The following is a 12,949-nucleotide window of genomic DNA, read 5'->3' on the forward strand; positions in this document are numbered from 1 at the left end:
CGTGGCATCAGAGCCACCACTTGACTTTACTAAGTGAGTTTCTGGTTTGTGTTACAGGTTAGTTATGGACACTCCGTACACAAATGCAATTCGTCCACCTATTTTGGATGGGACAAACTACGGCCCTTGGAAATTGAAGATAAGCATGTATATTCAATCCATTGAGTCCAGGGCTTGACAGCGTATTCTTGACGGTTGGACACCACCCATGAGAGATGATGATGTACCAGTACCAAAGCCAAGATCACAATGGACAGCCGATGAGAATACAGCGGCTATTTATAATGCTAAAGCTCTTAATGCTATGTTCACTTCAGTTGATATGAACTTGTTTAATCTAATTGGTACTTGTACTTGTGCTAGGGATGCTTGGGAGAAACTACAAACCCACTGTGAAGGCTCGGCTAGTGTCAAGAAGACAAGGATGCGTCTCATAACTTCAAAATTTGAAATAATGAGAATGGAGGAATCAGAGACCATCATGGAATACAATGGAAGGTTGAAGAGCCTTGCGAATGAAGCATCTATTCTTGGTGATCCTATTTCGAACGAGAGACTTGTATCGAAAGTGCTTCGTTCTGTTCCCAAAAGATTTCACACCAAGGTTTGTGCTATAGATGAATCAAAAGATACATCTATAATGGGTTTGGATGAGTTAATTAGTTCTCTTTGCACCTATGAGATGGAGTTGGAAGCCGAAGATGACTCGAAAGGTAAGTCTATTGCTTTTCAAGTATCTAATGATGTTTACAATGATTTTGCTGAAGTTCAACAGGAAGTAAATGATTCTGATCTTGAGAAAAATTCTATTGCCTTGATCTCGAAGAAATTTACTGATTATCTCAAGGTAATGAAAGAAAAGAAGGATGTGAAAAGTGCACAACCCTCAAAGTTTCCTAGACTGCCTATGTCAGAGAAACCTCAAAAACCTGCTGCTACTCGAGGACCTCGTCAAAGGTATGAAGGTAAGAATCAGTCCTCAAGCAAAATTTTTGATAATGTTCAATGCAGGGAATGTAAGGGATATGGACACTACGCTTATGAATGCGCAAATCGCCTTCGGAAAGGTATGAATGTTGCTCTGAGTGATTATGATTCTGAAGAAGAACAAGAAAAGGTTGAATAGGCAGATCTCATATCTTTTACTGCTTTACTGGAGAGTAAGAAAAATTTTCAGATTAATCCTCTCGGTGTTGGCTCTGGTGTTGCAACACCTGGACGCAACACTGTTCAAAAATCTGTTTGTTTTGTTGCTTCTAACCTTGACAATTCCAGCAATCATGAAGAACAGGTAGCTGATCCTTATACTCTGGAAGGTATTCAAAAACTCTATGAAGAGTTATACAGTGATTGGAACAAGAGGAATCAGTTGAACAAAACTCTTACAAAAGAGAATACTGAATTGAAAGCTGTTGTGGCTAGACTGTTGGAGAACGCGGCGATCAGATCAATTATGATTGATACCCGGTGCCGCGGAAGTTTAAAAATTTTTTGTATGGAACGATTCCATAATAGGTATCAACCTTACGATTAAATTGTGTGTGTAAAAATTAAATAACGATTATAAAATTTTTACCTTTAATCTCGAATCGAGATTTTGGACACCAACAGATTTCTCTGCTCTTGTTGTATATCCCTGGAACTGATGGACGAACTGTTCTTCAATCAGGTCCACGAATGGATATTTAATCCCTCTGATAGATTGCACTAGAAAATCTATCAGAAGTTTCTACGAAGAGATTAACGAATTTGATCCGTTAAACCAGACTGTAATTCAAAATCACAGGCTGGATTTTTCTCAAGCAGAGAGAGAGGGGGCGGCGGCCACAATAAAATAAAATTAGGGTTTTCGAAAATTATTTTATGACCTGTTGTATGTAATTTCTGTACTGCAATAACTTATTTATAATGTAGGCCGCTAACAGCTTAGGGCCCATTAGTCATAAGTTCAAGCCCGACAAGCAAAGCCCGCATGTTCAGAAATTAATATAAAATTCATCGTGACTCCGATTGATAAACCGATTTCACCAATGTGCACAGAAACCATTTCTGCACCTTTTAAAGTCAAGATAAATTTTTCTGAATCCGAATTCAGTGATTTCCAAAAAATGGCCATCCCTATGTCATTTTAGGAAATCTTACTCCTCTACTCTTAAATAAGAAGTCCAACTTCTTCGTTCATTAAATTTAACTCTTTAAATTTAACTATCTCAACGGGGATTAAAAATTCATTACACTGTGTGACCCTCAATGGTTCAGAGATACAGCTAGCCATGGGCTCACAACTCCTTGTGACTCGGAACAACAATTTCCGACTTGCCCATCGAATCATGGTATGAGCGCCTAGCAACATCGCCCCATGATTCCCTAGGTATCACTGATAGTTCCTACAAAAACCAATAGATTTTGGTTAGCGTACAGTACGGTCCCTTCATCCATATATCCCGATCGAATCAACAACCATTGGTATATCGAGAGTCGCTCGAGATTCGATAACTATGCAATACATCTTGAAGATCAAATAGTGACATCGCATGTGCTACTAAGAAACCATTTCTTAAACCACATCATGTACTCTGGCCAGAGATTCGTCACACTAATATCTCCTCAGATCGCATAGGATATCCACACTCGCAAGTATGTGGTGAATCCTTGACAACAAAGCATCGACTCCTATATGTGTTGTAACTGTACCCAATCCCGACACCTGATGACCCCAATAGAATCGGTAAACGAGTCAAAGCACAGTACTAGCATATAGAGTCTCAATGATGTTTCAAGTAGTAAGGACTAATGGTGTACAACCAAAACCGCGGACTATATCCACTCGATAAGTGATAACCACTTGAAAAGTCCGGATAGGGTAGTTCGATCATTCATCATATGAATATCCATTTGCATGCTTCGAACATCTCTATGTTCCTTACCAATGAAACGTGGTACTCCGCATCGCAAAAGCTAGTCTCAAACTCGAGCGATCCTTATCCTTATTCTCGGACGGCTCAATCGACTAGGAACAGTTTAGAATATACAGTGACTATAAGATGTGTTTCATGATAGACATCCCCATGTTCTACCACATCTTACATACACTATAGTATATTCAAGGTCTTTATCAAAACAACAATAGTATATCACAATAACACAATATGAAGAAAGACAAAGTCCTTGCCATTAATAAAAGTGTAAATTATATTAAACAAAAGATTGTTTATACAAAGAGTCATCAAAGCCCTTAGCCACAAGTTGGCTCACCGGGCACCCACTCTTTCAATCTCCCACTTGCCCTATAGCCAACTAGTCATACTACGTAGACCCATTGCTTCGCGATGTTTGTCAAATAATGGTCCTAGCAAGGGCTTAATAAGTGGATCAGCGATATTGTCTGCAGAGGCCACTCTTTCGACAGTGATGTCTCCTCTTTCCACAATCTCCCAGATGATGTGGTATTTCCTCAGTACGTGTTTGGATCTTTGATGAGACCTTGGTTCCTTTGCCTGAGCAACGGCACCCGTGTTGTCACAGTACACCGGGACTAGACCAACAACTTCAGGAATGACGCCCAACTCTTGGACAAAATTCCTCATCCAAACGGCCTCTTTAGCAGCAGCTGATGCTGCAATGTATTCAGCTTCAGTGGTGGAATCCGCTGTGGTGTCCTGCTTGGAACTCTTCCAAGAGACAGCACCGCCATTGAGCATGAACACAAATCCAGAGGTTGACTTCGAGTCATCCACGTCACTTTGGAAGCTAGAGTCGGTATAGCCTTCCAATTTTAGTTCTCTTCCTCCATATACCATGAACATATTCTTAGTCCTTCGTAAGTACTTAAGAATGTCCTTCACGGCTTTCCAATGCATTTGACCGGGATTAGCTTGATATCTGCTCGTGACACTCAGAGCAAATGCTACATCCGGTCTGGTAGATATCATCCCATACATGATACTACCTATGGCTGACGCATATGGTACATGTGTCATTTTCTCTATCTCTTCATCAGTCCTGGGACACATAGACTTGGATAGAGAAACTCCATGACACATGGGTAGATGTCCTCTCTTGGACCCATCCATTGAAAACCGTTTCAATATGGTGTCGATGTAGGTTGATTGAGTGAGTCCTATCATTCTCTTAGATCTATCTCTATAGATCTGTATCTCAAGAATATAGGATGCCTCACCCAAATCCTTCATCGAGAATCTACCTGATAACCATATCTTTGTTGACTGCAACATCCCTACATCATTCCCAATGAGTAGGATGTCATCAACATAAAGTACTAAGAATGTCACAGCATCCTTAACTACTTTCTTGTACACGCATGGTTCCTCCGGATTCTTGATGAAACCAAAATCTTTTATTGTTTCATCAAATTTTTGGTTCCAACTTCTTGATGCTTGTTTTAGACCATAAATTGATCTCTGAAGCTTGCATACCTTATGCTCGCTTCCCATGGATGTGTACCCCTCAGGCTGCTTCATATAGATTTCTTCCTTAATGTCTCCATTAAGAAAAGCAGTCTTCACATCCATTTGCCATATCTCATAGTCATACCATGCAGCTATGGAAATAAGGATTCTTATGGACTTGAACATTGCAACTGGTGAAAAGGTTTCATCATAGTCAACTCCTTGTCTTTGAGTATAACCTTTTGCCACCAATCGCGCCTTGTAGTTCAATACCTTACCATCAGGCCCAAGCTTTCTCTTGTAGATCCATTTACACCCTATTGGAACAATTCCATCGGGAGGATCTACTAAAGACCAAACTTGGTTTGTATGCATCGAATCTATTTCCGACTGCATAGCTTCAAGCCATAAATTTGAATCCGCATCAGAAATTGCTTCCTTGAAGTTTCTTGGATCACATCCAACATCGGGTTCATCTTGATCCCCATCAAGAAGAAGACCATATCGAATAGGAGGTCTAGAAGTCCTCTCGGATCTTCTAGGTACAGGCGTGTCCAGCAATGGTTCCTGAGGTGTAGGATCGTTATTTTGTATTTTGGGTTCTTCTCGAATTTCTTCGAGTTCCATCATCTCGCCTTTCTTATCCAATAAGAACTCCTTCTCCAAGAAGGTGGCATTCCTTGAAACAAACACCTTTGTTTCAGCAGGATAATAGAAATAATATCCGATTGAATTCTTCGGATACCCTACAAAATAACATAAGCTGGATCGACTATCCAACTTATCTCCCACTGTCCGCTTCACGTAAGCAGGACATCCCCAAATCCTCAAGTACGAATACTTAGGAGCTTTGCCATTCCATAACTCGTATGGTGTTTTGTCCACTGCTTTAGTGTGGACGTTGTTCAACAACAATACCGCCGTTTCAAGCGCATAGCCCCAAAACGAAGGTGGAAGCTCAGTGAAGCTCATCATGGATCGAACCATGTCCAACAAAGTTCGATTACGACGCTCCGATACACCATTAAGCTGTGGTGTCATAGGAGGAGTCCACTGAGAGAGAATCCCATTCTCTTTTAGATAGTCCAAAAACTCGGTACTCAAGTATTCTCCACCTCGATCCGATCGAAGTGCTTTAATACTTTTACCTAGCTTGTTTTCTACTTCAGCCTTGAATTCTTTGAACTTTTCAAATGCTTCAGACTTATATTTCATTAAATATAAATACCCATACCTTGAATAATCATCAGTAAAGGTAATGAAGTAGGTGTGGCCATATTGAGTCCCAACTCTAAATGGACCACAAACATCTGTATGGATCAAATCCAACAGATTTTGACTACGCTCAGGTTTCCCCTTAAAAGGAGATTTAGTTATTTTTCCTTTTAGGCAGGATTCACAAGTAGGTAGAGAGTTAATATCAGACATATCAAACATGCCCTCTCCCACTAGCTTGTTCATCCTCCTTGAGGAAATATGACCTAGCCTAGCGTGCCAAAGGTTTGCCGGGTTTTGGCTATCGATTTTCCTTTTGTTTGTTGTTGCCGGTTTATCAACATAATTTATTGGAACGTCTTTTAGTTTTAAGTTGTATAGATCATTTTCAAGTTGTCCATTTCCAATCAAACATTCATTCTTGTAAATATTGCAAATCTCATTCACAAAATTGCAAGAATAACCATCTCTATCAAGCATAGAAACAGAAATAATGTTTTTAATCAAATCCGGAACAAATAAAACATCTCTTAAAAATAACTTAAAACCGTTCTGAAAAATTAAATAAACATCTCCCACGGCTTTTGCTTCAACTCTGGAACCATTTCCGAGCCTCAGTTGGGTCTCACCCATCCTAAGCCTGCGACTTCTTGTCATCACCTGCAAATCATTGCAAATGTGAGATCCACATCCGGTATCCAATACCCAAGAAGTAGTATTAAGTGAAACATTTATTTCAATATAGAACATACCCTTTGCAGTTCGCAACTGCTCTAGATATTCCTTGCAGTTACGCTTCAATGACCGGGCTTCTTGCAGTAATGGCAAACATCCTTGGATTTTTCCATGTTTGAAGCCTTTGTCTTGTACTTCTTCTCGGGTTCGATTTTCTTGGGTGGGGCAGAACGTTTCTTACCCTTTGTACTTGGCCCCTTCTTAGCAGAAGAAGAGGAGCCCACCAAGAAAGCCGGTTTATCCTTCTTTAATGTGGATTCATATGTCACAAGAATATTGACCATCTCTTCAAGGGAGGCCTCTATCTTGTTCATATTGAAATTTACCACAAATCCATCAAACGAAGAAGGAAGAGACAGAAGTAGTAAGTCCACGTTGAGTTCATGCTCCAACACCAAATCAAGGGTTACCAACTTCTGTATGAGCCAAATCACTCGTACCCCATGATCACGGACCGAAGTCCCTTCACGCATGCGACACGTCATTAGCTCCTTTACAGTAGCGAACCTTTCAGCCCTCGATTGAGCCCCAAAAAGTTCCTTGAGTTGCACGTGAATATCAGCAGCATTCACGGTGTCCTCAAATCGCCTCTGGAGTTCATCAGACATCGAGGCTTGCATATAGCATTTGGTCTTGATATCATGGTCCCACCATGTATCAAGCTTGGCTAACTCCTCCGGACTTACATCAGCTGGTGCTTCCTTCGGAGGAGATTTTTCTAACACGTAGAGCATCTTCTCCGAAGTCAAGACAATCTTCAACTTACGGAACCATTCCGTATAGTTTGCGCCAGTCAACTTATTTTGTTCGAGGATCGAGAAAAGTGGATTACGCGAATTCATCTTATGAAATACTGAAAAGAAACAGACAAATATCAGTGATTGTTTAAGCAATTTACTAAGACATAAAATAGGCGAAATTTATTTTATGAATCTCACTCCCACTATTTTAACGATTTCACTACCCTCTAGTGAAAACGGGAAACTGTTTTCCTTAGTGAGAACATGGAGTCCAATTGACAAACTTATGGTCCCGAATAATATCAGCCAACCATAATTTTCAAATGGTAGAGCCCAATTGCTTCCAAAGCAACCTCCATGTTTTTACCTCATGTCCAATAAGGGCCCAATAATATGACGCCGTTTATTGTGACATGTCAAGATGACCCATCAATATTAAGTTGTGATGGACGGTCGTCATGTGGATCCCCCAATAATATGAGCCGATCCCATGGGAGTTCCACCCAACTTACAACATGTGTCGATCCAATGTACAGCTTTCCGACGAACGGCCCCCCCCAATAATATGAGCCGGACCGTATCCGCGGGTAGCATCTCATACATTGATCGTTGATGGAAGGTAGGAACATTTAAACAAATTTAAATTTCCTTTATTTATCTTGATATCAATTTTAAATCATATTTAAAATGAGGGATTTTTAATTATAAAAATTTGTCTCATCATTTTTAAAAATTTTGTATGCTTGCCGGATTCACACAATTATGTCTAAAACATGCATACAACTATAATATCACATATTATATAGGATGATCGATTCCATTTCTAATCGACCCGTGGTTGCCAATCACGAGTCTTAGTCCAATCCTAGGTAATATGCAGTATGCAATGCAATCCTATTACATTTGCTTCCAATTTACATTTCTTCTGTCTTTATTGTCTGTTGGGCCCACCTCCATCTTCAAATCTTGATCTCCCACTAAATCTAATGTATTTAGTATAAATAACAATGACAAGTAGGGGATACATTTTTAAGGGGTGGGAACGGGCCATAAACCAAGCCCACTTTTATTACATATGACATTCATATTTGGGTCATAAACCAGGCCCATTAATAAAACCAACAACAATAAAAACAAATGTAAATTCCAAACATACACCTACAAAATTGGTCATGGCAATCGATCATCCTTATCCAATAACATTTAATTCAAAATTAATTTATTGGATAACATGCAATGGCAATTTAAATTTAAAAGGATAAAATCATATTTCATACATAAAATCTTATTTTACATACAAAATCATATTTTATCTTTTTATCAAATAAAATCATATTTTATCTATAAAATCCAATTTTATACATAAAATCATATTTTACTCAATATATCCATAAGATCATATCTTATCATCAATTGTACCAAAAATATTTAATTTCAAAATTCAATTAAAGGATAAAATATTAAAATTTTCCAAAAATTCAAATTTATCCAAAAATCAATTTTAAAATTTTCGGACTCGAACAATTCGATCCGACGCCTCGTGGACCAATCAAAACAATTTTCGATCGGACCAAAAATAGAATTTTAACATATTAAAATTTAATTTAAAAAATTAAAAATAATTTTTCCCGCGGGCCGCCCGGGACATTCCCGGGCCGGGCAGCAACGATCGCTGCCCTGCGCAGCGCCCAGCGCCGTGCGCTGCCCGGGGCAGCAACGATCGCTGCCCCTGCCCCGGGCAGCGATCCAATCGCTGCCCGGGTTTTTGCCCGGAAAAAAAATATTTTTATTTTTAAAATATTTATTTTGTTTCAAAAACCGAGGCCTAAAAATTTTTGTACAATCGATTAATTTAATCGCTTGATCTGAGCAACCTGGCTCTGATACCACTGTTGGAGAACGCGGCGATCAGATCAATTATGATTGATACCCGGTGCAGCGGAAGTTTAAAATTTTTTTGTATGGAACGATTCCATAATAGGTATCAACCTTACGATTAAATTGTGTGTGTAAAAATTAAATAACGATTATAAAATTTTTACCTTTAATCTCGAATCGAGATTTTGGACACCAACAGATTTCTCTGCTCTTGTTGTATATCCCTGGAACTGATGGACGAACTGTTCTTCAATCAGGTCCACGAATGGATATTTAATCCCTCTGATAGATTGCACTAGAAAATCTATCAGAAGTTTCTACGAAGAGATTAACGAATTTGATCCGTTAAACCAGACTGTAATTCAAAATCACAGGCTGGATTTTTCTCAAGCAGAGGGAGAGGGGGCGGCGGCCACAATAAAATAAAATTAGGGTTTTCGAAAATTATTTTATGACCTGTTGTATGTAATTTCTGTACTGCAATAACTTATTTATAATGTAGGCCGCTAACAGCTTAGGGCCCATTAGTCATAAGTTCAAGCCCGACAAGCAAAGCCCGCATGTTCAGAAATTAATATAAAATTCATCGTGACTCCGATTGATAAACCGATTTCACCAATGTGCACAGAAACCATTTCTGCACCTTTTAAAGTCAAGATAAATTTTTCTGAATCCGAATTCAGTGATTTCCAAAAAATGGTCATCCCTATGTCATTTTAGGAAATCTTACTCCTCTACTCTTAAATAAGAAGTCCAACTTCTTCGTTCATTAAATTTAACTCTTTAAATTTAAATATCCCAACGGGGATTAAAAATCCATTACACTGTGTGACCCTCAATGGTTCAGGGATACAGCTAGCCGTGGGCTCACAACTCCTTGTGACTCGGAACAACAATTTCCGACTTGCCCATCGAATCATGGTATGAGCGCCTAGCAACATCGCCCCATGATTCCCTAGGTATCACTGATAGTGCCTACAAGAACCAATAGATTTTGGTTAGCGTACAGTACGGTCCCTTCATCCATATATCCCGATCGAATCAACAACCATTGGTATATCGAGAGTCGCTCGAGATTCGATAACTATGCAATGCATCTTGAAGATCAAATAGTGACATCGCATGTGCTACTAAGAAACCATTTCTTAAATCACATCATGTACTCTGGCCAGAGATTTGTCACACTAATATCTCCTCAGATCGCATAGGATATCCACACTCGCAAGTATGTGGTGAATCCTTGACAACAAAGCATCGACTCCTATATGTGTTGTAACTGTATCCAATCCCGACACCTGATGACCCCAATAGAATCGGTAAACGAGTCAAAGCACAGTACTAGCATATAGAGTCTCAATGATGTTTCAAGTAGTAAGGACTAATGGTGTACAACCAAAACCGCGGACTATATCCACTCGATAAGTGATAACCACTTGGAAAGTCCGGATAGGGTAGTTCGATCATTCATCATATGAATATCCATTTGCATGCTTCGAACATCTCTATGTTCCTTACCAATGAAACGTGGTACTCCGCATCGCAAAAGCTAGTCTCAAACTCGAGCGATCCTTATCCTTATTCTCGGACGGCTCAATCGACTAGGAACAGTTTAGAATATACAGTGACTATAAGATGTGTTTCATGATAGACATCCCCATGTTCTACCACATCTTACATACACTATAGTATATTCAAGGTCTTTATCAAAACAACAATAGTATATCACAATATCACAATATGAAGAAAGACAAAGTCATTGCCATTAATAAAAGTGTAAATTATATTAAACAAAAGATTGTTTATACAAAGAGTCATCAAAGCCCTTAGCCACAAGTTGGCTCACCGGGCACCCACTCTTTCATAGACTGGAAATTCTCATGAGTAAGAAAGATCTGGAATTAGGGTTGCTGAATTCTGAACTTGAAAGAGCAAAAACTACACTTGATAAATTTAATTCCAGTTCGAGCAAACTTGATTCCATTTTTACTATGGGTAAGAATGATAAGTTTGAACTTGGTTTTAAAGAAAGTGTTTTTGAAACTGGTGAATGTTCCAAAACACCAGTGTTTGTGAAGGAAGGTAATGATTCCTTGAACCATCCTTCAACTGCTTTGAAAGGTAAGAAACTCATTGTTGAAAAGGATGTTTTTGTTCCTAAGCCAAAACAATGGAAGCGTCCTTTTGTATGTCACTATTGTCTTAAATTTGGTCATATCAGGCTTTTTTGTCGTAAGCTTAAAAATGACTATGTTTTGTGGGAATCTAAGCAAGTGTTACCCTCCGTGTTGTCCAACACCAAGAGCAACACTGGCAGAAAGAGGCCCACTGTGAAGAAAGTTTGGATACAAAATCCTGATGTTAGATGTTTTGTTATTTATACTTCCTTGAAAGCTAACACTGCAGGTAATTGGTATTTTGATAGTGGAAGCTCTCGGCACATGACAGGTTTGAAAGATCATCTCACGGACTACATTGAACAAAATGGTGGTAGAGTGACCTACGGAGGTGGTGCAAAGGGAAGAATTGTTGGCAAAGGAACACTCAATGTGGAAGGGTTTCCAAAGCTTCATAATGTCTTACACGTTGAAGGACTTAATGCAAATTTAATTTCAATTAGTCAATTATGTGATGATGACTTGCATGTGAAGTTTGATAAGAATACTTGTGAAGTTTTTGATAATGCTAATCGTTGTGTTATCACAAGTACAAGATCAGTTGATAACTGCTACCAACTCGGTGAAGAATTGGCATGTAGACACTCAAAGGTTGATGAGTTTAGTCTATGGCACCAAAAACTTGGACATGTGAATTTCAAGACCTTAAAGAATCTGAGTAAGTATGAAGCTGTCAGAGGTCTTCCAAATCTAAAGACTGGTGTTCCATATGTTTGTGGTGCATGCCAAAAAGGTAAGCAAACCCGTGTTGCGCATCCCCTGTTACAACACTATTGGACAACACGGTGTCTTGAACTTTTGCACATGGATTTGATGGGTCCCATAGAAGTCAAAAGTTATGGAGGTAAAAAGTATTCTTTGGTATGTGTTGATGATTTTTCTCGTTTTACATGGGTAAGATTTCTTAGAGAAAAATCAGACACTTTTGGTGTTTTTAAGAAGTTGTTTACCAAGATTACTAACCTACATACTTTGACTGTAGCAAGGATCAGAACTGATCATGGAAAGGAATTTGAGAACTCATTGTTTTCTTCTTTGTGTGATAAGAACGGCATCTCACAAGAGTTCTCTGCCCCAAAAACTCCTCAACAGAATGGAATTGCCGAAAGGAAGAATAGAACATTGCAGGAGATGGCTAGGGTGATGATGAGCTCAAAAAATATCTCCAAAAGATTTTGGGCAGAAGCATTGAACACAGCGTGCCATATTTCCAATCGTGTTTATTTGAGAAGTGGATCTTCGATGACTTCCTATGAAATCCTCATGGGAAAGAGACCAAATCTTAATTATTTTCATATATTTGGTTGTGTGTGTTATGTTTTGAACGATAGAAATCACCTAGCAAAATTTGATTCCAAGAGTGATAAGTGTTTGTTCCTTGGTTATTCTACTAATAGTCGTGCATATAGGATGTATAACCTTAGAACCAGAACAATGATGGAATCTATTAATGTTGTTTTTGATGATGGTGCAGATCTCAAGGGAAAAATTGCTGAAGATGATACTGAAAGCTCGCTGGAAATTTCCTTCGAAGAACACAGTGTTGTTCCTGATGTTGCAACACCAAACACAACACTGGTTCCTCCATAAACTGTTCATGAGGAAAATTTGCAAGAAAATGAGAAAGTTGAGATGATTATTGTAAAGGACATTCCAAGCAAGATACAGAAGAATCATCCTTCATCTCAGATTATTGGAGATGTTCATAGAACAAGGCAAACCCGTGCTAAGGACAAAGTTGACTACCGCAAGATGGTTGGGTTAGTATGCATGAGTTCCGTATACTCACAGGTAATGC

At 39.0% G+C, this 12,949-nt stretch overlaps 1 protein-coding gene across 1 annotated transcript; it reads left to right on the plus strand.

The window, feature by feature from the left end:
* Positions 1 to 208: 208 nt before the first annotated feature.
* LOC140861496 (uncharacterized) lies at positions 209 to 12,741 on the plus strand. Its single transcript, XM_073264517.1, has 8 exons — positions 209 to 713; positions 768 to 965; positions 1,012 to 1,067; positions 1,178 to 1,316; positions 11,042 to 11,095; positions 11,423 to 11,531; positions 11,682 to 11,884; positions 12,626 to 12,741. The coding sequence occupies exons 1-8, from the start codon at positions 209 to 211 to the stop codon at positions 12,739 to 12,741; spliced, it is 1,380 nt and encodes a 459-aa protein (XP_073120618.1).
* Positions 12,742 to 12,949: the final 208 nt, after the last annotated feature.

Source organism: Henckelia pumila, chromosome 4 (assembly GCF_033568475.1).
Source record: "Henckelia pumila isolate YLH828 chromosome 4, ASM3356847v2, whole genome shotgun sequence".
Classification (NCBI taxonomy): domain Eukaryota; kingdom Viridiplantae; phylum Streptophyta; class Magnoliopsida; order Lamiales; family Gesneriaceae; genus Henckelia; species Henckelia pumila.